This window comes from Polistes fuscatus, unplaced genomic scaffold (assembly GCF_010416935.1).
Source record: "Polistes fuscatus isolate 324 unplaced genomic scaffold, CU_Pfus_HIC Scaffold9, whole genome shotgun sequence".
In the NCBI taxonomy this organism is placed as follows: Eukaryota; Metazoa; Arthropoda; class Insecta; order Hymenoptera; family Vespidae; genus Polistes; species Polistes fuscatus.
In genome coordinates, this window is record NW_025113173.1 from 7813287 (window position 1) to 7840363 (window position 27077).

A 27077-nucleotide genomic window follows, 5' to 3' on the forward strand; every position below is an offset into this window, starting at 1 on the left:
GTTTTAATGCTTATTTTAGTGGGGTTTGAGTTGACCTCTTAGAGAGTCTACAGAGTAGAATAACTACGTCTTTACGAACTATTTGCATAAGAAACTACGTCGATTCTAATCTAAAGTAACAAAAAAAAGAAGCAAATATTGAAATGAGAGTGAGTGAGAGAGAGAGAGAGAGAGAAAGCAAGGAGGAGTCTTTAGAGCAAATTTATAAAAAAGAAAAAAAAAGAACATAATTAACAAACTCCTATATTGAATTTAAATCCATAAAATAATGGAAGATAAATTGGTCCTCTACGAGAAGAAAATTTTGAGGGGTATAGAGAGAAATCAATGATATATTTTACGTTGAATATTGTCGCAAGTATTCGTGACACGAACGACGTATTACCTGCCAAGGGAAAAAAGGGAGGGGAAACTTTAAGAACGAAATTAAGACTTACCCAGTCGAGTTTCGAAACTCCCTTTTGATAGTAAATGGTTTATGAGAAGAAGCTCATTGAAGAAAACGGTGGAAGATGAGGAGGAGGATGACATGGGTGGAAAGATTTGACAGGAAAGAGAAAGATCGGATAATGAATAAGATCACTATTTCGAACGTAGGTATATATACTGGGTGTTTTAAAATATATGAGCATAACTTCTGGGATGGTTTCGGTACCTTCAAATAAAGTTGTGTCGAGGATATGATTGTACGAATTTTTTGTTCTTTTTATTTCAGCGTGCTGAAACAATCCCTGAAGTTATTTTGAATAATATATTTTGAAACAGCCTGTATGTATTGCACAGGAAGATAAAATATTTTATACGATTGAGAACTAAACCTCAAAATGAAAATGTTCATATTCTGGATAGAAATAGCGAAGAAAAATAAAAGAAAATGTATCGAGGTAGAATAATAAAATGTAGGCGGATCATAGTGTGAGGAGAAAGAACGGGAATATTTGAAAATATTTCCGAAATGGACTATGATAAAAGGGAGAAGAATGTATTTACAAGAGAAATGGTTATATCCTATATATACATTATATGTACGTGTGTGATGTTGAGTGTTTATATATATATATCGATAGGGTCGAGGATGAAAAAGGGAGTATACCGGGATAGGGTGTCAAAGAAGTGAACTAATTTACCAACCGAACGCAATTAAAACTTTTTTACTTATTCATCAATTACCAATTTATCTTTGCTCGAACTATTATTAATTTCATTCCTATAATTATTTTGTTTCTTTTGCGCAGTTAGGATACAATAATTTATTAGAAATAATATGTATGAAATGTGTTTCGAAGTATTACTTTTTCTTCAACTCATTCATTCCTTTCTAATTTTGTTAACGCGTTCAAATTCATTATAAGTTATTATAATATAACCGGTGCGCAAAATTCGAGAGAATTACGTTTCTTAGCGTAAAGTATTATGTCACGCCATCTGCTTCCTCTTTGGCTTTTTTTTTCTCTATCACTCCTTTGAGATTCTCCTTTAGACTTACTTCGTTCGCAGCTTTTTGTCGAGGAATCGTTCAAAAATCGCTTACGCGCCGTTGCGCTTGATGTACGACGTCATTTTCATTTCTTGCATCTCTCTATCTCTCTTATAACCTTTTCTTTCCCCTTAATTACGTACGTTAGTAGATTTAACATTTTTCATTATCTCATTGCTCGCCCATGATTTTCACATAGAAATTTCTATCTCGTATTACAAAATAAATTCGACGAGATAATAAAAGTGATTTTTTTATGTTTTAATTTATTATCATTTCATTATTGTTTCATTGAAATTTTATTCGTTTTAATAAATTGTATCCCCAAAAAGAAGAATATCAAACGGAGCGATTAAACGTAAATTATTGTGTAATTAATTATGAAATAATAAAATATTACAATAGAATAATATAATTCATAGATCGGATCGTTATTACTGTCGAGAAAAAAATGATTTAGGTGTTTCGAAAGGTAGGATAGGTACGAATGGTGATACATCAAACATGTATGGATCAACATTTTCAAAAGGATATGTTTCAAATGATCGTGTCTCAGGAATATGAGAGACTCGAGATGTTTCCATTAATATCCCATGTCACTTTATCTTGAATTCTTATTCCCCGAGCACTTGAGGAAAAATTCAAAATGCTACGAGATGGAAGAAATGAGTAAAAATGGAATCTTCGATCTTCCGTATTTCAATGTATTCTTTCGTACTATTGGTAAACGTCAATAATTGATAATACGTATATATTTGATATTAAAGATTGTTTCGAGTGGCGAACGAACGAGGAGATGGTTTTTATTTAAATGACGAGCTTTGTTCGCGTCCCTACATTCTTTTCCTTTGTTTTTGTTTCTTTTGACGTCAGCACGATTAAGTCTTTGAGAATAATGTTGTTATAATATTATCGTTGGTCTTCTCTTCCATTGTAATTAGAATTTGATTTTGAATATATTATTATGCATACAGGGTGTCCTAAAAATTACTATTCCGAAAAAGAAAATAAAACTAAAAAAATATATTAACAAACCCCGATGTAACTCTACAGAACGAAATCGTAAAAATCGCGTAGATAATAAATAAATAATTGTTTAGTTCGATAAATCTACTTTTGGAAGTGCTTATTACTTATGCGTACGTAAGGTACACAGTTGTGTGTGCGTGTGTAGGTGTACTTTTCTACACCCGCTTTTGTTGGGCCGTGCCTTCGGAACTTTATTAGTTTCTTAACCTACTTTCTCGACAAAAGCTTCAGTTCGTCAAAGTGCCTTTCGAACTCGTACACTCAATGTGCCCGTAGCCTAACAATGTCTTGTAAATCTTATGATTTCGTAAACGCCGTTTGAATACGGCCGACGTTTAAAGCACATGCGAATTGTTTTGAATTTTTGAAGAGTACTTCTAAAGCTACTCGATCTTTTAATATTTTACTTTTACTATTTTACTTTAAACTACCTTTTCTCTTTCTACTTATAGTTACTTTTATTTACTTCATAATGTTTCTCCTCGTAGGCTTAATTTTTCCATTATATCTTATTAACATTTAAAATATACCACGTATGAATTTATATAATATTTTTCATTTAATCTTTCAGCTTACAATTAGATTTAATTAACGCAGAAGGAGTCAAAGTTTTGAAATCAAACTTATTTGATTGTTAAGAAAATATATATATGTAAAGAGAATAAACTCTTTTTAAATTTGGCGCGCTTAGTATGCTTCGTGCACCTCTATGACAACGGCTAACATAAAAATAATTAATTATATGAATAATATATAAAACCTGTTACATAAAGATAATCAATTGTTATAAACAATACATGTGATTAAAGCAGGCTTGTGAAAGAGAGACAAATAATTTACATTCATTGCCGTTTCTCTTATTTACAAGTAACTTGTAATTTTTGTGGATACATTGTAAATAGCAATATCGAGTATAATATAATTCTTTTATTTACAGAGAAACTAATATGGTTGATTTATTCTGACCATTCCAACCTTTAATATAAAAGGATATTGTATATTATTATATATAAATATTATTTATATAATATTTTTCATTTAATCTTTTAGCTTACAATTAGATTTAAATAACGCAGAAGGGGTTAAAGTTTTGCAATCAAACTTATTTGATTGTTAAGGAGAAATATATGTATATATATTATATTACGATGAATATGTAAATAAAGTTTTTTACAAAATATAATATATAGCGTCGATTTTCGGTGATCGTAAATCTCTGAACGATTGAAAATCCGTTAAAAACTGCGGAACAAATGGAAAATAATAATTCGATGACTATCGGACATTTTTTTTGTATGAAGAAGAATTCATTTTAAATCTCTGCGTATAAAATCTATCAGCTTTAAAACGATAATTCCAACGTGTAACTGGACGATTTAACGAACGATTAATATTCACAAAATGTATGGACGATCGATTGGACGATATCAGATTGACGTATTTGTTGTTTCAGAGTTTACAATTGATATGAAAGAAAACATACATAAACGTACGCAACAGATCTGTGCAATACGAGAAAATAAAATAGTATTTTTATCTTGCTATCTCGAATTCAAATAGTATTGTGAGTTTATTTTCACAAAAAAGTACCATAACCAAGAATACAAAAAGAAATCATTTTACCTGGTAGTTTAACACGTTGACGTATTTGTTTATCGTGGATTATGATTTATGAAAGAAAACACTAACAAAATTAATTGACAAAAAAGGAGTTTAATGGGAAAATCAAATATAGAATCTCTTAACTTGATTTTAAATTCGAATTTCTCTCTTTTCCTATTATTTCTTTCGCAAAGTACTAGTTGATATCATTGAGAAAGATTTTCTTGGTGATAGAAAAAAAAAAAAGGAAAATGAAAAATAAGAAATAAAAAAGGGGATAAAAGAAAAGATAAGAATTTATCGGTATAGTCATTGTTGAACCAGATGAAGCGAAAAGATATCTACGAAATAAAGAAGAATATATATATGTATGTTCCATTTGAAGATTTTCTTCTTTTTCCTTTTTCCTTTTCCTTTTCCTTCTTTGTACCTTCAATTTCATTTTCTACGTTTCGATGCAATAACGAAACAACGTGGTCCTCTAGTTTCGCGATTTCTCGAAGGTAACGTTAAGTGTAGCCTCTTCTAGGAATATCGTTAAAACTGAAGAAAGGTGCTTACTTAGAAAGAGAGAGAGAGAAAAAGGAAGGAAGGAAGGAAGGAAGGAAGGAAAGAAAGTGGTAGATGTCGAGACAGTTTTCACACTGAGAAACCATTTCTTGGGTTGTCTCCTGAGAGAACACGATTCTTTCCTTTTTATTTCTATCTTCTTTTTTTTCCCTTATACTCACAAACATTTACACAGAGAGAGAGAGAGAGAGAGACATACACATATAATACTTGCTCCTACTCCTTTTCCACGTTCTCTGTTTTCATCCGACATCCAATTTCCATAGCATTAGGCTCCTTAGACACGTAAACGGGCTTCTAGGAGCATTGAAACAGCAGCCACCTGATGTCTCCAAGTTCACCCTTCTTTCTTGCTTTTTTTTTTTGTTAACTTTTCTTTTACTTTTCTTTTATTTTTCCTTCTCTCTCTCTCTCCCTCTTTCTTATTTTCTTGTACTTTATACAGAAGCGAACAAAAGAGTCACGTTAGATGCTGCTTACCTTCTCTCACGAATCAGAGAAAACCTTTAGCTTGCAACACTTTTGGATAACGACTTTCGGCAGCCCTTTTGCTCGCTTGCTTGCTTGCTTGCTTGCTACTCGTCAACGACGTTACGACTAGGGGTAGTTTCTTGAAACAACCAACCATTCTGACCTCGTACCATCTTATCAAATGTCCTTAGGAGTTCGTTACTACTAAAGGGGGACAAAGAATTACTACTCGAGACGGTTAACACGTTACTTTTGCTATAAAAACGACCATATTCTTATGATTTAGATAGAAATTCGTATTAGTTGCTGCTTTTTATATCTTATTTTTTCTAGGATTATATCAAACCTACGAAATTGTATTTTATTTGATTTTATCATAACAATTATCGAAAAGTAATTAATTTCGCACAGATAAGAAGTAACAAATAGAATTAAAATGATGGCATCCCTTGTAAAGATCATCGGGAGGATGCCGAAGCGTACACTTTGAGAATCACTGGCTTAAAAAAGAAATATCACACACACACACACATTCTTGGTTACTTTATTTTTATACTGGAGATATAGATCTTCCTTGTTGTTACATAGTAATCCAAGTCCCATGAGATACTTTTCTAAGACCATAATTCCGATCTCAGGGCGATTCTTCGAAAACGCTTTTCCACGCGGCCCACGGCAGTTTATCTTGATTATCTTTCTTCTTGAGAACCCAAACCCTGCTTCTTCTCCTAACTTCGTTCCTTTTCTCTTTCTATTTTTCTTCTTCTTGTTCTTGTTCTTTTTCCTTTTCTTTTTCTTTCCTATCTTTTCCTCTATATTTTCTATTTTTTTTTTCTTTTTTTTTTTAATCCTTTATCCCTACCCTTTTCGTGATAAAACAAAGGTCGGGAATATCTTAGATGCTTAGATCAACAAATCCCCCGGGACGTTTCATTCTAACCAGCGGCCATTTTCCTCGTATGAGGAACGAGTTAAAGGAGGACGTTTTTATCGCCAGAGTAAATCTAATTGCGGATTTAAATAAGATTTATTTGCCGAGTCGTGAGAGTTCAACTTTTTTGACCTACCTACTACTAAAAAGGGAATGAAAGGAGGCGAAATAAACGGGGAAAAGAAGAAAACGAACTTGCTCGAGGGAAAAAACTGTTCTTATCTTTTCGAACCCTTTCTTTTTCTTTCTCTCTGTTTTCGGCTTAAAAGATTTTTCTTTGTCATTTTTTAGAAAATTTTTAATTAAATTTGATATCCCTCCTACTTCTTCCCCCCCGTTCAAAAATATTAATCGTTCTCGTTCAACACGTTCGAGGATTGAATACGAAAATAGAAATGATCTTGAAATTGATCGAAATTATGTTCATCACAACGGGAAAAAATTTCAACATAAAATGATTTTCACCGTTAAACCCGTTCACCCCGTTCGACGTTAAATTGTTCAAGTGGTAGTAACGATAATAAGTGAGCAAGTAATTAGGGTCGGAGTTTATCGCGGCCATTTTTTAAGCTGCTCGAGCTTAGGCATCGAGCGATTTTCTCTTAGATTTTATTTTCTTTTCTTATTTCGGTGATAAACGCGACATTAAGCTCCGAATGAAATCTCGACAAAAGCCTCGGCCTTGCTATTTTTTTCTTATCCTCCTCATCGTCGTATGAAGAAACATTTCTGATGAATTTAGATGCAGGGTGGGAGAGCAAAGGGGAGGACTTAGACTCGTCAAATCTTCTCGTTAAATCGTCTAGGACGATATTATGCAACAATATTTTTGTTTTCTTTTCTTCTTTTTTAGTTTTTCTTACTTCTTTATCACCTTCTTACTCCTCCTTATAAAACGAAGGGCAACAGGAGCGGTAGCACAATTCTCGAAAAAAGAAACACTAATTATTTTTTAACGGCCTGTTGAAAGCGTAATTACACGGATTCTAATTGCTCGACGTAATCGCTAAGATTTTCTCTCTTTCTCTATTTTTCTCTCTCTCTGTCTCTCTTGTTTTGTGTGTATCGTTTTTTATTTTTTAATTATTATTATTTCTCTCTTTCTTTGTGCGTTTTATTCTGTGTTATTCATTGTTTTACGAAGTTGTCTTAAAGTAATTAAAGGATAGAGATTATAATTGCAGGGAAATCATTTTAAAAAACGAAAATCTATCAAATGATTATTAGTCTTAGGAAGAAATTAATGTCAATCATGCGAAAAAAAATAAATTGTCTATTTCTTCCTTTCTCTGATATCTTTTGATCGATCAATAAATCAAAATAAATATTATAAAATATCAAACGAGACACAATGATAATCTTAATATTGATACTAATCGTTCGTTTCACTTTCTGTTTCAGAACTTGAAGAATCAGATCATGACGACAAACGTATGGGTGGAACAAGTAAGTTAACTATGTATAATTCTTCAAACATCGATGAGATGACGATATTTATCCAACACAACATATGAAAAATATCTACATATACACTTACTTCTATTGCGATATCTTCGAATACGAGTAGAAACTATCCTAAAAATGTCAACGATTCTTAGAAAATATTTCTAAGATTTTAGGATGAATGGTTAAAGGGTAAAGGACGGTGTTGGAGTGAAACGAATGCAAACGAGTTCAATGGCCACCAAAACGCGTATATTTCTCTCTCTCTCTCTCTCTCTCTCTTTCTGTCTGTCTATTTCTTTGTCTATCTCTTTTACTTTATACGTCAGATTCCAACGTAGATCTAGTATTACTTTGACCAATGAAACATCTTTCTCTCTCTTGGTCCTTTTGGATGAGTCACGCAACGAGAAGAAGGGAGATAGAAAGAGATAGGGCCAATGGGAACGGAAAACAGGGAAACGGATAGGGGTAGGGGGAGGGGATTTGGAATTTCAAAGCAGCCGGATTTCATTTCGCCGTTTGTCGGACGACTCCGAACGAAATCCGAATCGCGTCTAGCTAGTTGACCTTTATCGACGCGTCATCCTTTATCACCACCCCCAGCCCTCAGCCCTACCCCTCGGCCCTACCCCTCGGCCACCTCGTTACCACCCTGTATCTCTCACACTTCATCTCGTTTCTACGTCACCACTCACCCCTTTAGCCGTTTTCCACGTGACACGGGGGCAATTCTTCAATCCCCTTGGGCATCCTCAGCCTTCAGACGTCCCGACTTTCATTACTTTTTTTTTCTTAAAATACCCCACCCTCGCCCCTCATTTATTTTTCGCGTCTCCCGTTACTTTTTCCTCCAACTCCTCTTTTTCTATCTTTTTGTTTTCTTTTCCCTTGCTTTCCGCGTCGAAACGAACATATTATCATCGTTCCTTTTTCTAAATTTCTTCCCAAAATGTAATTTTTATTTTATTGGTTTCGATATTATGCTTTATCTGTTGAAAACATTGACGAACGAAGATAAATAAACAACGAGGAAAGAAAATAATAGACGAAAAAGTTGATAATTATTCGTGAGATCGTTAGTAATCGTAGGAAGAGCTCGTTAAAAGTCACGACGATGAAAGATCCCTGACGCGCGCGCGGAGTGAGATGAAGAAAAAGAGAGAGAATGGAAACGACGGGAGACGTCAAAATGCCATAGCACGCCACTGGTTCGTTCTACCCTAGTTCGCAACGAAATTTAACTAACCAGTTGATAAAAGAGAATCGGAGACCAAGGTAGCATTTTAATTGCAAAATGTTTTATTCTTGTTGCTTGCTTCGGCGACCAGGTAGATCGTAGTTTCCCATCGTCGATAGGATTTTTACTCCTCTCAAATGAATTTGAGAAACCTAGGGGGAAGGGGAGCAGAAGGATTGGTAGATGGAGGTTGGGAGGAGGAGGGAAAGGTGGTAGAGGGGTGGCAGAGTTGCAAGAGGGAATGGGGGTGATGGTCGCGAAATATTTGAACGAGACTAGATTACTCTCTGCTTCGATCCTGGCAGTTTACCAAAAAACTTAAGCAATGCCGGAAACGGCAGTCGTTGGCTGGACGTCTTTCGAGGATATCCGCAAAAAGAGGTAGAAGAGAAACGGGGAGGGAGAAGAGAGGAAGGAGGAATAGCTGTAGGGGATAGCTCGTTTGGTATCGAATCGTTGTGCGGTTTCGTGGTTCCGTGGTTATAGGCTAATTTCACCGAGATACGACGAATTGGTTGAACTTCGAACCGTACTTCATTACAGGTTAATCGGGCACGAAACGTTCTACCACAATTTTTTTTTCAAATTATTTTCCGCGGTATTATTATCGCGTATGAGCATTTTTCACGATTGTTTCTTTTGAATTGTCATCCTGATGCGATTTTGCAATCAACCAACCAACCAATGAGCCAGCCAGTCATTTTTGTCGTCCTCTCTTATTTTCTATTCTTCTTCCTTCTCGAAGGTTTCTCGCTATTCGTTATTTTTCCTCATCTTTTTCTTAACTTTTTGTTTTATTCTATTTTTTCGTCCCTGCTAACTCTCGCGGTTCGTTACGATCGTTTGTCAGCGTCAGTGGTCGTATTGTCGAGTGTTAGCAACTGCAAGGAATCTCTTGACGAAAAGGTTAAGGAAAAAAAGAAAGTAAGGAAAGAGATAGATAGACAAATATAATAGAAAGAATGAAAATAAGGAAATCTCGAGTACTTTGTCAAATCCGTGTGAAATATATGTAATACGATTGTAATAAAGTTACGATCATTTTTCATTTCAAATTCACTTCAAAGATATTTGAATTTAACCGAGTATGATAATATATGCCGTGATAAAACGAGAAAGAACATTCTTTTCTTTTTTTTAAATAATTTATTAAGATTTCAAACTTATAAATCTTCTATCACTCAATTCTAACCAATCATAGACACATTTTTTCCTTACTAATTTATATTTATATTCTGGTTTATCATCTCTCCTCCCCTATCTCTCACTCTCTTGTCTGAAATTCGTTTTTGTTGTTGACGTTTGTTTGATAAGAACATTAGAAGTCATTTCGCGAGTCTCGGCAACCAACGTTGCTGGAAAGCAATTCTCTTCTTTAGGTATTTAGATAAAGATGTGCAAGAAAGGGATGAGAAGTTGCGAGGAAGAGGAAAGGAAAGTGGGTGGGTGGGTAGAAGGAGGAGAAGAAGGAGAAGAAGAAGAAGGAGGAGAAGAAGGAGGAGGAGGAGGAGGTGGAGGTAGAGGGTTGGGGTGGATAGGTTGAAGTTTCCGTTCTCCTTTTTAGTCTTTGTAACTGCAACGGAATATAAATAGGAGCTTGGTGGCTTCTCTCTTTCCCTCTCTCTCTCTCTCTCTCTCTCTCTCTCTCTCTGTTTCTCTCTTTCTTTGTCTTTTGTTCATTAACCAGCATGCCCGGTCGCTTATACTCCGCTTAACTCCTCAATAAACCGAAGATATTGTCCACCGTTCTAAAGAGCCGAGTCCACGGTTTTGAATTTGCATTCGAAGTGACTCATCTTAAATACTGACACTTTAATTTATCTACTGTCTTCTATTTTCTACCTTCGAAGTGATGTACCGATCTTCTTACGATAGCCTATAGATAGATAGATAAGTAGGATAGATAGATTATTTTTTTAATTCTTTTTTTCAATTTTTATTGAAATTTATATTGTTTAATAAATGTATATCTCAGGGTAAGAATTCAGAACTTATTGAACCTTTTTCAGCAACTAAAATATATTACGACTTTTTCAAAATATACATATTATCAAACATTTAATACACAGTTATTCAATATTACCTCGATTGTTAAAAAATTCAGAGTCTCTTGTATATTATTACAAAAAGACATACATTCTTATATTTTTTTAAACAATAAAACTGTATATATAGCATCCAATAAATCGTTATATCATAAATTTATATATCGTTTCTTTTCTTTTCATATTTCATTTTGGGAAGTTGAAAATGTTCGCAATTAAGTTCTCATTCATAATTTTTTTGATTTAAATCGATATCATATATAAGATATTATAAATGTAAATACATTATAAACTGTAGAAATATGATCAGAAGTACGATGATAAATTAAAATGAAGTTCTTTGACGAAGAAGCGATTGATTGAGCGAATTAGAGGTATCCCTCTATCTGGAAGCGAGATAAGCGACAAAAGCGCTCTCGAATGAAAATAAAAAAATTCAATAAAATGTTGGAGACTCGTTATTATTGTTGTACATATATATACCCTGGGTACATTAATTTAACTCACAAATTGTACTCGCCTTGTCGAGATTCACAAAGGCCACGTCCGACTTATCGATGAAATATTGCAACGCGAGAATAGTAATTCAGCTAGCTAGGTTACGAGAAAAAGAGAACGCATTCGTGAGAATTCAACTAAACTCTCTTTTTCGAATAAGAGAGAGAAATAGAAAGAGAAAGAGAAAGAAAAGGAAGGTAGAGTAATTTTTCATGATTTTTACGTGACAGTTAATACGTCGATTGAATCATTCCAATTGTTTTTTTCATGTTCTCGTTGTGTGCGTGTGCGTGTGTGTGTGTGTTCATATGTTTTCATTCTTTTCTATCGTGTCTCTTTTATGCGTGCGTATTTTCAATTTAATTTTCATTTTTATCTGTAACAAAAATTCATTTCATATTGACGAATACGAATATTGATTTTTAAGCTTTTTATTGAATAGTTAAAAACGTATAAAAAAAAGGAGAAGAATGAAAAGGGGAAAGATTATTAAAATCGAAATTAGAATAAAAGGATTTCTCGAACGAGTAGCTTTCGGTGATAAGTTCAGGAAGATAAAGTAAGCAACAGATGTCTAACAGTGGAGGAAACTTTTAAATAGGAAAACATCACTGGTTTCAAGGCCGTGTTAGAATAGGATGGTTCTAAAGCTTCTATGGATGCTTTCGAATATCGTGTCAGACAGAGTCTCGCGGATTTAGTCGAAAGGGTGCAAAAGCTACCTGCATTGATATACTGATGTGTATATATATATATATATATGTGTGTGTGTGTGTATGTGTGTGCATATATACATATATAGAGGGAGAATACTTTCTAACATCTTTTATACCTTCATACGTGTACATTCGTATAATACATGTATGTATGTCTATGTGTGTGTGGGTGGGTGTAAACGATTCTTGAAAATTTCTTTCCCGTTTTCTTCGAAGCTTTCCTTCTTCTTTTTTTTCTTCTTTTTCTTTTCTACTTTCTCTGATCTCCACGATAAACCGAAATAGCATTTTCTATCGATGTACCTAAAGACCCAAGAAATTTTTCGGTACAAGGGTCTCCAAGAAGATAGTATTTATCGATGTAATATCCTCGATTTTTAGTTTATTCTTTTTTTCTCTCTTCTTATTTTTATCTTGAAAAGATTATCATTCGATTTATTGGATATTTATCGATTATTAATGAATATTTAGTTGCTCGGAAAGTAATTTCGAAACGTAATAATGAATTTGGGAAGGGTAATCAAATTCGGGAAATGATAAATCAAAATTTGTGATTAATACACATGCGATATAGATTTTCTTTTTTCTTTCTATTGAATTTTTAATCCTTTCGTTAATTCGTTCGATAAAATTAATGATAAATATTGTAAAACGTAGAGAAAAGTTTTCAAGAAGTGTTTTTATTTAAATAAGACCCGATAAGAGATAACACAAGACGAAGAAAAAGTAAATTTAAGCAGATAGGAAAGGAATTTTCTAGCGCATGAAGAATTAATGGCCTCAGGTGTACGTATGGGAATTTTAAATCGATTCGGGCGTTAAGTCACGTGGAAAAATGGCTTTAAGTCGTTCGGAAATACGAGCATTCGCTCCTGAAGAAAATCAATTTTCCTTTCGGGTGGAAGAAAAAAATCAAAAAAGGAAAAGAAGAAGAAGAAGAAGGAAGACGACCAACTACTTTGGCAAACTTATTTACCATAAGAGCAAAGTCACCTTACGTATTTTCTTTTTTAAGAAAATTTGTTGCATTATTTTTTCAATACTTTTATTTACGTTCGATGTCTGATCGCTATGATTAAATAAACTTTTTTATTGTGAGATTTACTTTATATATTTATTTCATTTTATTTATTTAATATTGTTTAATAATGTTTATTTTAAAACATAAGGTATAATGAAATATAATGAAATGAGATAGAATAAAATAGTATCTATAATCTAAATTAATAACTAATTAATATAATGTATTATGTGTTACTTTAAACGCCATACTTAACGAAGATATCTTCGTATTTAATTCTTTCTTTTTTTCTCTTCTTATTTTTATCTTGAAAAGATTGCCATTCGATTTATTGGACTTTTATCGATTATTAATGAATATTAAGTTGCTCAGAAAGTAATTTCGGAACGTAATAATGAATTTGGGATGGTCGTATTTCGTTATTTTACACACAAGCACTCGTTGTAAGAACAATCCAATGTTAGAATGCTTTTGCTGATTCTTTTCGTCACCCCCTATATTATATTCATCACCCCCTCCATCGTCCTCGTTATTTCCTTGCATTCTTTCTCGAAATTTCCCGATAGTTCCCGATCATAACAAATCTGAATTCTTCTTATACTTCTGTATCGGGAATATTCGAGAGGTTTCGGTGCGATCACATATTAGACGATAGGACCAAGTGGTGTTATTGAAGTTATACTTCTTTTGACGCGTTTGGGAAAATGTAATGGGAGTGATATTTTTCCGAGCGTCTGTAAAAACGACACCATGAAGTTTGTCGGTATTTATGACGCGCGGCAAAACGATTTCAAGTTTACGGCATGAAGTTGTCTTCTCTTCTTTCTCATTTTTTCTAAAGCGGGTCACCAATCCAAGTACTAATCGTACTCAGCGCTGCTTGACTTAAATGATCGAACGAGAACTAATGCTGTAACCGCGCCATGGCCGTTGACGCAAAAAATAATTCAATATATCTCCCTTATATTTAGTGTGAACTGATATCTATATTTTGATATTTTTGTTTTTTTTGTTTTGTATTCTTTCTTATATATGTAATATATCGATCGATTGAAAATGTGTTTCCTTTCTCTTTTTTTTTAGAGTTATTTTTGAGGTTATTGAGGTTATATTTGTTTTGGTACGTAAAAGAAGTATAACTTCTTACGTGCGTACATAAGTACACACACCAGTTTTTTTTACAAATAAAATATATGCATTCCCGTTTAAAAAAAGGATCTCTTTCTCTTTCATTCTACAACAAATTCTCACACCCTCATACCCATATCACCACACACATGACAGATAAAGAAATCGTTCATCGATAATTCTAAAAACATCGATGCACACATTTCTCGAATTTTCTCTCACCCTAACATTATTATAAGTGATTTCTATTTATTGTTTTTTATCAAAGGAAATTTTAAAAAATTCAAGAAAAATGTTGCATAACAAGAAATCATCCAAAAACGATGATTTTTCTTTGAATTTACTTTTATATAAAAGGTGCACGAATCTTCGCATACTTCGGATGAAATTCTTTTCCATGTATATCTTATATACGTGTGTGTGTGCGTTCCTCTCGCGAATGTTCGTTTAAGAAAAAAATTCCAAGCGAATCGAACAGTCTGTAGAAATGCAATTTGACGATAAAATGAAGTTTCCGCTGGAAGGATATCCGATCTTACCTTTCGAATTCTTTTTCTCTTTCTCTTTCTGCATTTCTCTATACTTGAAATTACTTATGATTTATTTTTTTATAAGCCTCTCTTTTTCTCTTCTCATATTTAAACAGATTTTATCAAACAACTTTGATACAATTAGTTTCGATAACATTTTCGGATATATGTATAAATAAAGTTTTTAGACGTTTTGTATAAAGAAAGGATCGTTTGTTTTGAAAATGTTCATCGTATAAAGACCCCATTTTCGGTCCAATTTCTTTGCAAAAAAGAGATAGAAAACGAGAAAGAGGATGTGGGAGAGGGAAGGGAAACAAAGAGAGATTTTGCCTTGGAAGAAATATAATCATCAGTAATTGCGTTGACTGTTTAAAAGGATTTGTGTGTTACTCGCGAATAGTAGCTCATAATTGTCGCCGACTTTATTACGCCGATGTTCTACTAATTGCACGTACCTCTCTCTCTCTTTCTCTCTCTTTACTTCTCTCTTTACTTTCTTCGCTTCCTCTCATTCACGCTAGAAAAACCGGATGAAAATGAACTAACGGAAAATGAAATTCATTTTTACGAAAATTAAATTCTCAGGGTACGCACTTATCGACGCTCCGCCAGGTCTGCTGTAAATTTCGCGAAACGTTTTATAAAGTTCCGCTCGTACTTTCTAAATGCATCCGCCACTTCGTTTAATTTTTAGTCGAAAAAATATACGTTCCTTCGATGGAAATAGTCAAATTGGGATAGTAGAAATATATTACGAAAAAATTCATTCAAAAATTTTAGGCAACAAAATAATTCAATTATTTCTACGCACCGATTTAAAATAATAAGTTATACGTTAATTTGAATTTTAGAACGAGTCGTTAATGATCTCGCGGTTTAAGCGACTCTAAATTTGGAAAAAAAAAATACAGAAAAAAAAGAAAATAAAACAAAATGAAAAAAAAATGAGTTTATCATGTTTATTTATGAGCAATTGATTTTTGTTGATTATATTTTAAATGCGCATAGATTCGTAAAAGAATCTTGTTTTTGGCGAATGATTTATATATTTTCATTGAAATTGAAATATATTTCATAGGAAGAAGAAGTCAATTATGTGTCTGCCGTTAGCAACGCAAGATGAGTTGTTTATTAGATTTGTACTACTTCGTCTTTGTATCTAACATATTCTCTGCCAAACATATTCGTACTTAATTAAAGTCCTGCGTGTTAACTTCTCTGGCAACGCTTTAAGAGTAATGATGTTTAGAGTAAGTCACGCGAGCACCTCTACCAGACTTTGAAGCACTTTATTCGCTAGAAATTAGATCTCTCATTGCTCGTCTAAATACGCACGAATAATCATATCAGCAATTTTTGTAATATCGTCATTTTTAGATGATAAAAATTCACGTAAATATATGTATATATATTATATAATATAATAATTAGGACACAAATAATCTTTTTTATTTGATTTCAACGATATTCGAGCAAATTCTCGAACTTTTCGTACACCCTGGCGAGTTATTACGATATAATCCTCGTAAGAGGGTGGGCAAAAAAGAGAAATGAACAAAAAAAAGAAAAGAAGAATTAAATAATAAAGATAAAAAAAAAGAAAAAAAAGAAAAAAAAGAAAGAAAAAGTGTAGCGCTGGAAATCGAAGGAAAAATAATGTTTAATTCATAAAGAGACGAAGCGAGTTTTTCGAGCACGGGTCACCACCGGTCGAACAATTAAAAATGTTCAAATACTCGAGCGTTGGATATTCCTATTGTTCTTTCTTTCTTTCTTATAAAAAACGCGGACTCGCTTGCCTACCCTTTCTCTCTCTCTCTCTCTCATCTATCGATCGACGCAATTATTTCGACTCTCGACGGACGAGAGAATTAACAAGCGGACGAATAACGAGACGACGCGCCACGCTGGTCAGCTTTTTTTTATTTTTCAAAGCTTCCTTCCTTCCTTCCTTTCTTCCCTCCTTTATTTCTTTCTTTCTATCTTTCTTTTTATTTCATTTGATTTGATTTGATTATATTTGTGATTTGATTTTATTATATATTTTATTCTATTTTATTATTTATTTTTCTTTTCTCCCCCTTTTCCATAATCGATTCTGCATACGGTCTTCACGAAAAATAAACTTCGTTCGTTTCCTCTTCGTAAAATCTTACGATTCGAGATCTTTTTATACAAAAAAAAAGAAAAAAAAGAGGAGAAAAGAGAAATAAAAGGGTTCGAGAGAAGAAGGAAGGGAAGAGGTGGTTTGGGGGAAGGTAAGGGGAAGGTCGTAATAATTAAGTAATTTTCCTTCTTTCTTTCTTTCTCTGTTTTTTTGCTTTCCTGGTTCGAACTCGTGTTACTTTTTAAAGAGAAAAGTGAATTGTTAGAAATAAGATGTTACTTAAGACTATTTTTCTTAACTTGGACCACCGGGCAATGTTCTTCAACGAGGGTGAAAGTTTGACACCACTCTTCGTAAACATCTTTACGAACGTTAAGTTTGAAAGATCTTTTTGCAATTTAAGAAGGGCAAGTTGGAAGAAAGTTTATTACGTATATCGTCGTACGATATGGTGGTTTGTCCTTGAGGTTGGGAAGAGATACGCTTTGCTATAGTTACGTCTTTATCTTCCTGTTTCTACTTAGAATACGTTCGAGATAAACAGAGAGAAAGTGAAAGGGTGAGGGGTGAGAGAGAGAGAGAGAGAGAGAGAGTGAGAAATAAAATGAAAAAAGAATGAGATCGTTATTATTATTATTATTATTGTAATTTTCAAAAGTGTAATCCAAATTACACGTTATACAATATTTTAATTGATATTATTTGAATAAATTTTTCTTTACTTTTTTTCTATGTCACATTTAATTCAAAATAATAAACGTATTATATAATATTTGATCACGATATTACAATCGTTTTAAAATTGGAATTTGAATAATCTTGATTGTTATTATTTCAGGAGTGGAACGATTACAAGTTGAAATGGAATCCGGATGACTATGGCGGCGTCGAAACCCTTCATGTACCATCGGAACACATATGGCTGCCTGACATTGTACTTTATAATAAGTGAGTAGGTTTTTTTTATTGTTTTCATATTCCGTTTTATTATAACGTTGACGAAAAAAAATAAAAAAAAAAAGATAAAAAAAAAAATTAAATCGCGTGACGACAAATATCCTGGTAAGAAAGTTAGACATTATTGTTCCCATCTATGTTCATTCGATTAGTTTTATTTCAGGATGGATTTCATAAGAATCGTTATTTTAGTTAAAAGTATAGGTACCTGTTGACGATGGCATACAAGTAAAGAATCCAGAAGCTAGCTTGGTATATAAATTTCGTGCAAAAATTGCTGACCCATATAAACTCGCGTGGAGTAAATAGTAGTAGTAGTAGTAGTAGTAATAGTAGTAGTAGTTGTAGATAGGAAGAGAGGCGGCTACCCTGGTGATTTTGTTTTGGCTACGAGGCATGTTGCAACTCTCGTCGCGACGAGTCGAGTGACGCTGGACATTTAAACTACTGACCTACATAATTTCTTGAAAAGAGAGAGAGAGAGAGAAAGGTTTCTATATTATAGCAAGTCTATGATCCCTTGACGAAAAAATAAAATTGCTTCCTCGTGAGAAAGAGAGAGAGAGAGAGAAACGAGGAACGTGGGGTTGGTTGGATACTAGGAACCTTCTTCTTACTTCTTCTTACTTCTTCTTCTTCTTTTTTTTTCTTACTTAGATTCTGAATTTTGTGTTATTCATATTCGAATCCACCGTTGCTTTCTAAAAAATCTTAAAGACGATTCTTTCTTCCTAAATGTAACTCCCCAGATAAAAAGGAATTATTCGAGTGTACACGAGATATCATTTTTAACATATATCATAAGATCCAGGTCAGAAACATTACTTTTCATAAGTTTAAATATATTATAACGTAGGAGTTTAAAACACGATTTAGGATCGAATTTTACATCGAGTTGTTCATTTTTCTGTTCTTCTTTTCGTTTTCTTTTTTTCTTAAATTACGGCTAAAAGTGTCATCGTTCGTTATCAGAGAAAAAATGAGAGAGAGAGAGAGAGAGAACTCCAAAGACTACGATTCTTTCTTGGATTTTAAACGAAGGATATTCAAGAGTGAGGGAGAAAGAAAGAGAGTGGTCTACGTGGGTCGTAAAGTTTGAGAAAATATTCCTCGGAGGAACGGTTACACTCGAGCGCGTTTCTTACGGCCATTTTGAAAATCCACGGCACGGAAAAGAGAGAGAGAGAGAGAGAGAGGGAGAGAGAGGCTTCTCTTATTTTTCACACACGTGTCTCTCACATATCTACTTTCCTCAACGAAATAGGATGCATTTTGCCTCGTGTGCTTTCGCGTACCCACATATATGTGTATGTGTGTATGAAAGAGAGAGAGAGAGTAAGTAGATAGACAGATATATAAGATAGATAGAAAGATAGAGAGAAGGTTAAGTTGAAACCATTTTAGAGTCTCTCGCTCGTTTGGCAAGGATGGCTTTTACTCTGGTCCATCCTTTTCCTCCTACTATTCACGATTCCTTATTTTTACCATCTACTTTCCCTTCCCCCTCAAGCCCTCTTTCCGTCTCTGTCCCTCTCTTTCGGAGATCTTGGCTGTAGCCACGAATTTACAAACGAGAAGACTTTGCCAGTGGTAGTTTCTTTGAATTTTAGAATCACGAGATCAAAGAACATCCGATTTGTATATTCCGTTTCTTGAATATTAGCAAATCAGGAATCTGTCGAGGATAAATATACAAATAAATAATCAATGAGGATAGTTCTATTTTTTGTAGTGTAATTTATTTCTTTTTTTTATACTACGTATTTAAAGGGAATATTTGATAAGAACTTAAACGGAAAAAGAGAGAGGGTTTTTTTTTTTATTTTGAGAAGCAGGATATATTCGGATTTGAAAGGTTTTAATTTATATATATATATATATTTTTTTTTTTTTTCGATACTCGTAGACGTTTAATGAACTACGAATATATTAATAACCGGTGAATATTCATAGTTATATACGTGTGTGGTGTGTGTATGTGTGTGTGACTGAAGACTTTTGTTGGACAATAGGTCGATGTAGTAATATTCCATGAATGTATAATTGATGGTTGCATATCGATGTGTATACGATAGGAATGTTGAGTTATATATGTATATATATATATATTTATAAATATTCATGATTAAACCTTGCCACGATGGGAGGTGCTATCATACTATATTACATTTCAGAATGCATCCTCGTATGCTCGCGCTTTCATTTCCCAAATAATTGATCGGCACAGAAATGGTGAGAATCGCCGTGATCGTTTCGTAAGGGATATTTTATCAGTTTATAGGTCGCATATGTTATATACTATAAATATTAATACTTTTTTAAATCGTGGCAAAAAAAAAAGCAACAGCAACAAAAATCGTTTAATTCGGTGGTATCCGAAAGTTATTCGATTCTCAAAGCACACCCTATGTCGAATTTTTTAACTAGTACGCTTTTTCAAATCGCGAAATTAAATTGGACACAACCAACCACCTTTATTTCCTGTTCGGTATTGATTTTCGCCTGATAATTAGATTTTATCAGACTGCTTAATCACACTTTAAATCACTGGTCTAATTTATTTTCGCACAAAATTATCACTTAAAATTACTAATATGATATATATATGTATATATATATTATCAAACCAAATTTGTTTTAATTTTATTTGCGGTTTCGTTAATTAAAATAAAATATTGTAACTCTTGGTCTCTCTCTCTCTCTCTCTCTTTCCTTCTTTTTTTTCCTTTTTTCTACAATTTTTTTTACTTTCTTCCTCCCATCAGCTCGTTTCTGCAAGAAAAAAAATAAAAAAAAAGTAAAAAAAAGAGGAAAACCCCACACACAACTCGGAATCATCTCGAGAAAATCGTTTTTGCTACGTGCGAAATGAAAAGGGAGTTAAGTGTACCCAAGTAACCATCCATCCACGTGTGTACGTAAAAATACTTACATATTACATATATGAACACTTACACGTCCCACCGCGTACGTGTTAGCGTATATATGTGTAAGTATATATGCGTTAACGTGCAAGGACGAGAGACTAATGCGCCCTCGAGGAAATCCTTTCGTGTTTTACACGTAAGTAGACATTGGTCGTCCTAGCGTGGCTAATATCATGGCAAACACGAAAAGTGTTTCGGAAATATTCGTTGACGGTTTGCGAACATCTCTTTACCGAGAATGACGTTTTCGAATTTCCATCTTTATCTTTATTTCTTTTTCTCTCTCTCTCTCTCTCTCTCTCGTAATCCGTTGGGTAAATATCCTTTTCCGAGTTTGGAGTTGTAGTTTTAAAGTAATTCTAGAGAGATACAGAAAAAGGGTAGGGGATAAAGAATAAGGGGAGTAGTAGGTAGTAGGAAAATGGTGAAAAAGATTGAAATAAGGGTAGAGTTGAGGGTACGAATCCCGTACGTTTCATTAAATGTTTCATTTGCACTCGTTGATTCACGCTTGGGAAATTTGACGTTTTCGCGTTTTCTGTTTCTTCTTCTTTTTTCTACCACTCCCATTAGTTTGTATTTTTTCGTTTTTAACACTTAACGTTTAATGTTAAAACAAGAACGAGAAAAACTGTCTTGGCTTTTATTTTACGAAAGAGAGAATTTTGTCAAAGTATTCAAAAGGAAGTGGAAAATGATAACGAGAGACGTGTTTAAAACGATTTGTCCGTTAAGATTACCATCGTTCGATGTTTTTATTTTTGTTTTTTGAAAGAAGATTCTTGAAAGAGAGAGAGGGAGAGATTTGGAGAACAAATCCGTATAAGGGAAAAATAAAAGTTAAACAAAAGAAAACGAATGGATATTGCGAGAGTATAGGTCGTATCGATTTTCTTTGAAAAACGAGAATAGAAAAAGAATTTACGCGGATGGGATCATTTTATTTCGATATAAGATGAAGATTATCGAAATCGTATCTTCGAAAAAAGTATTTGATTTTTCTATGTATAGATATCACATTTGTATATTATATTTCTTATATTAAAATAAGTATTAAAAATTATTTTTTGTTTATGAGATTGAAAAAGAGATGGAATATAATATCGATGCGATTCGTTGTAATGTTTAAAATGATTAACCATTTAAAACCATATTAAAACTTAAGAAATCATTTCGAAATATTCATTACAAATTGTAATCGTCATTAATTATTAAATATCGTTTATATCGAAAAGATAATACAAAATGTTGATGAGATACGATTGAAACGGTCGATACGCATTTGCTAACTCTGCATTCTAATTTTATTATCCACGTATATGTAGAGATGATCGTATATATATATATATATATATATATAATACATACGTGTATACTAACATACATACGTTGTATACATTATATTGTATATGCACATACGTGTCTCTCTTTCTCTCTCTTTCTCTCTCTCGTAACTCTCATTGTATCGACCGTAAAGTGTAATATTCGTCGAAACGATGCCGTGCATTCCTTTATGGCGCATAAATTACCAACCCTCCTAATTTTGCATGCACCTAAAATTAATCGAACCGAGTCTGGCATACCGTGTTTCTCTCCGGTCTCTCGCCCACGCCACTTTCATTTCGGTACAATCGTCTTGCTCGCTTGCTCGCATACACATATACACAGGTACACACAGGTATACGTATATTATCTTTCTCTGTCTTTGTATCTCTTAGGATGCATTATAGATACTTCGAAGCGTATTGTTTCATCGTTAATTAGCGCCGTAATAATATCGAGAATGCTTTTAAACGTTACTCGACAAAAGGTATTCCAAAGTGTAATCGAGAATGCAATTATCTGTCGGTGTAGGTATAAACGTTACCAGCGAGTAAGAAGAAAGCTGCTATACCGATATCGTTAAAGAACGTGCAGGCGGCAATGGTCACGTGCATATCTCGTCTAATTCACCTCTTTGATGTATGTTATGCCATGTATAACAAGCCAGCTAAAACGAGTAGTAATTTCAACTTCGCGGCCATCCGTGCATGAGAGAAAAAGAGAATGAGAATTGGGTGGTATGTAGGAAAGATAGAGAAAAGAGAGAGAGAGAGATGGAGGATAACGAATTTTATGAAGAGTAAAGTAACTTTGATGCAAACCTTTACGCTATGAATAATAAACTAAACTTTTTCTTCAATTAATCTCCGTGATTAGAAATCAGTCTTCGTATTAATTAGATAAAGAAAGGGAGGAAGACAAAGATTGCTGATTAAAAGCATCACTTCTTTATAATATTTTTTTTTTTTGTAGACTCCTTGGGCATGGGGATTCTAACTTTAAGAATCACTTGTAAAGATAGTATAAAAATATTCTTATTCTTTCTCTCTGATTCAATTGCGTAATTTCTTATTTCTTTCGTAACTTTTGTCTTATTTCGATCTATCGTCGTCGTCGTACTGTCATCTAAACTTTTGTTTCTTTTTCCATTTCTCTATCTTTACCATTCGGTCCCGTTTTCTATTTCTCCCCGATTTCATTTCTGTTATTTTCTCTTTGCATTTCTATTTATATATATATATATATATATGTATTTTTTCTTTCGATCTATCGACATAGTACTCTCATTTAACCTTTTTTTTTCTATCTCTCTCTCTCTCTCTCTCTTTTCTTTTCTTTTTCTTTTTATTTTCTTTTCATGCCGCAAAGTGCACTTCGCAGAAGGAAGAAGCGGGTGTTTCTTCGTCGTTGCGCGCGTGGAGAAGTAATCGAGTGTCGACTAGCGCTTACTGGAAGGTAAGCAAGCAAGCAAGCAAGCAAGCAAGCAAGCAAGCAGGCAGGCAACCGAGCAGATGCTTTTGCTTCTCTTTCTCTTTCTCTCTCTGATATTACATACGTACATTCTATTCGAGTTCTGTTTCGGGATATAGCATAGGGAAAATTGCGTTCCTCTTAAAGAAAAGAGAGAAAAAAAGATAGATAGATAGATAGATAGAGAGAGAGAGGTAGGAGGCAAGTGAGAAAAGGAAAAAGGAATGAAAGAAAGAAACGAGAGGTCGTTTCTTGAGCGGATTCTGTTTTTTCCCCTTTTCTTTTTTTTCCCCACTTTATATTTTCTCTCTCTCTCTCTCTTTCCTCTTCTTTTTATCCTACGCGGGACCTGAATTCCGCGGAGTTTTTTTTTCGAATATATGTATGCTTGTATGTGTGTGTTTATGTGTGTGTGTGATCGAGGGCGTTTCAGGAACAACGATGTACATCCTTTCTTTAAGGGTAGATATGGCATAAAAGGTGTGAACGTCGAGTATACGGTTGCTGGTACAAGAGGCAAAGATTTTCTCTACTTGTAAGAAATAAAAAGAAACTTCTACCAACACCGACAGGAAGGATCTTATTATTATTATTTTGTAAAAGTCGTGAGATAATAACTTTTCTGTTATTATTTTTCATGATGAAATGATACGTACAAATTAATAAATTTATTATTATTATTATTATTATTATTATTATTATTATTAAAAAATACGATCAATAAGTTTTAAATAAAAATGTGAACGTTAAACACGCCATTCCAATTTTTATTTCTCTTTATTTCTCTCTTGAAATAATTATCGTAACGATTTAAAAATATATATCTAATAAGGTGTAATTAAGAGGCCAATTAAACTACAATCAGACTGTTTCCGTAACTCTCTCTCTCTCTCTCTTTCTCTTTCTCTTTTTCTTTCTCCCACGTCGTTTGTAACGGTGTGGAAACTACCAAGTCTGAGCAAATTTGTTGGGTTGCAAAGTAGGAGCGGAGAGTTGAGAGGGGTAGAATAGGATGAGGAGGAATAGGTGGGGGTGGAAAGAGAAGGAAGAATGAGGGAAGCGCAAGGGTAGGTGGAACGTAAGCCGCAAAATGCGAAGTTAAAATATGCAGGGAACGTACGTGTGCGAGAATCTCGTTACTCCATTATCACCGGATTACTGCAGCTGCACCTCTCGCGTAAGAGAAAGAGAGAGAGAGGGAGAGAGAGAGAGAGAACATGCGAGCAACGTAATCCAGTCAGCGCGTTGTACCAACGCCTAGTCCAACGTACCAATCTAGGAGAATGAGAAGCGGCTGGTAACAAAGTAATGTCCCTCTCAAAGTAACCGAATACCATTGGTACCCCTCTCTTGACAATTTTGTAACACCTATATTCAAAAGCGACCCTTGAAACCGCACTTCTAGTCGCTTCATTACTGTCTATGTGTATGTCAATTTAATACACACATATGTACTTGGAGTAGAGTATATATGAATGTGTAGAGGTGCAAACCTTGTACAAGATACTCTCTTTCTCTCTATTCGTTCGAAATGTTTAATGGATAGGTAATGGACAACCGGGATTACGATTAGTTACATAGTCGCGTAATTGAATTCTTTGTTTTTATACGCAAAGAAATTGAGTTGTTTCATCGACGATGTATCTTTTATTAAGTCCCGAGTAATCGATCCAAATTTTACTTTGATTTTTTCGTCAAACGATCGATCATATTGTTTAACATCAAAAGAATTTTGATACAATATTTTATCGAGTTTCTGTTTATTTGTTGTTGCATCGATTTGATCCGTGTAACGTGTAATGAATATTTAGCAGGTAATTTTCGTACGTATGTTCGAAGAATATATTTGACATTGCAGTTGCGTTATGCGCGGGATTCTTTACATTTGTCTCTCTCTCTTTCTCTTTCTCTTTCTCTTTCTCTCTCTTGCTCTGTCGAGTACTCGACAGTACCCAGGCACCCAGGCGCATTATAACGGGCCGACTAGGTGCTGGCTGACCTAAAATATGCCAAGTACATGTGCCCTGTTAGAGCCAACCACCTACCACCAACACCCTTTCTATGTACCTCTCTTTCTTTCTTCCTTTTTTTTGTCGTTCTCCCACTATCTCACTCTCCTTCCATTCTTTTTCTTCTTTGTGTGGCCTTCCTGAGCGACCTTCCTTTTTTCCTCTTCTTTACCACCACCACACCACCAACACCACTAGCATCACCAACTACTCTTAGAAACCAAACCGAGGTGGAGTGAACGCGCTGCCGCACGTTTTCTCGCATAAACAGACACGATATTTTCCTTGTCTCGTGTACGTCTGCAATCCTTGCACGATGAAAACTGCAGTTTTTTTTTTTTCGATGAGAGCTAGTCAAAAGTATTCAAATTCTTTTAACACGATTCGAAATGGTAGTTTGATTTTTCTATATATTTTTGTATAACAAAATAACATTATTCGATTTAGAAAAGTATATATATATAATAATGATTATATTTATTTAAATACGATATAAGACACGTTAATTTACAACGGATGAAATAATAGATTTAAAAAAAAAGAAAAAATATAAATTTTTTTTTTTAGATCCTAGAGAATAAAAATAATCGCGACTGAATATATATACTATACATACTTATAATATATATATATATATATATATATATATATATATATATAGTGCGAGTAATAAGGATATTCTTTAACGAGCCTCGCAACGCTTCTCCATTCTCTTCCACTCGTAGAGATATTTTCTCCAGGCTTGTACTTGGGAAAAATGAGGGTACTACTTCGCATAGAGAAAGAGAGAGAGAGAGAGAGAGAGAGAAACAGAGAAACAGAAAGACTCGAGAGTTAGAGAAAAAGAGTAGAGAAAGGTGGATCTCAAGGTAACGTCATGGAACGATCGTTCCTCGTTTCTTTCTAAATCCACAATAATCTTTTTCTCTCTGCGTGTTTCTGGAAAGTACTGAGAAAGAGAGAAAAAGTGAGAGAGAGAGAGAGAGGAAAAAAGTCTTTCTTGTCCAGACTATTGGCTATCGTTACACACTCAGAAGTAGTTTGTCAGAGCTTTGGAGGTTGACACCCGGTATATTCCACGACCTCAATGGCTGCCGTAGGTATCGTTGCAAGCTTGTATTGTCGAGAAGGGTTACGGTTTTATGGACAATATTTCTTAGACGGCCGTTTTCATCGTTCCTTGTCCTACTCATACTTTACCACTACTTTTATTCTTTCTTTTCTTTCCTTGTCTTTTCTTTTCTTTTCTTTCCTTTCCTTTTCTTTTCTTTTTTCTTTTCTTTATTTTTCATCGTCGAAGGTGTCACGTTCTTTCGAGGGTTGAAAACATTTACCACGTATCTCACTATATAATTGATCTAATATATTTTTATTTCTTTAAATATACATTTGATTTTGAATGCTTTACTATAACAGTTGGTAAAAGTAAGAAATTAAAAACACAGATATATGTAACCTACGGAGATATTTGGGAAAATCGAAAGAATATGAAGAAAAGGTGCTTGCAATTCGTGGTTGACTTACGGAGACAGGTTTTAATGTTTATTCTGAGTTATGGTTTTACCCTTTTAAGGATTCCT

At 33.9% G+C, this 27077-nt stretch overlaps 1 protein-coding gene across 1 annotated transcript in view; it reads left to right on the forward strand.

Annotated features, from left to right (window-relative positions):
- LOC122525314 (acetylcholine receptor subunit alpha-like 1) overlaps positions 1–27077 on the forward strand; it is a 111522-nt gene that overhangs the window by 74664 nt on the left and 9781 nt on the right. Inside the window, exons 3-4 of the mRNA XM_043648035.1 lie at positions 7482–7526; positions 17650–17759. Of these exons, the coding sequence (XP_043503970.1) occupies positions 7482–7526; positions 17650–17759 (155 nt within the window). The remainder of the gene's footprint in view (positions 1–7481; positions 7527–17649; positions 17760–27077) is intronic.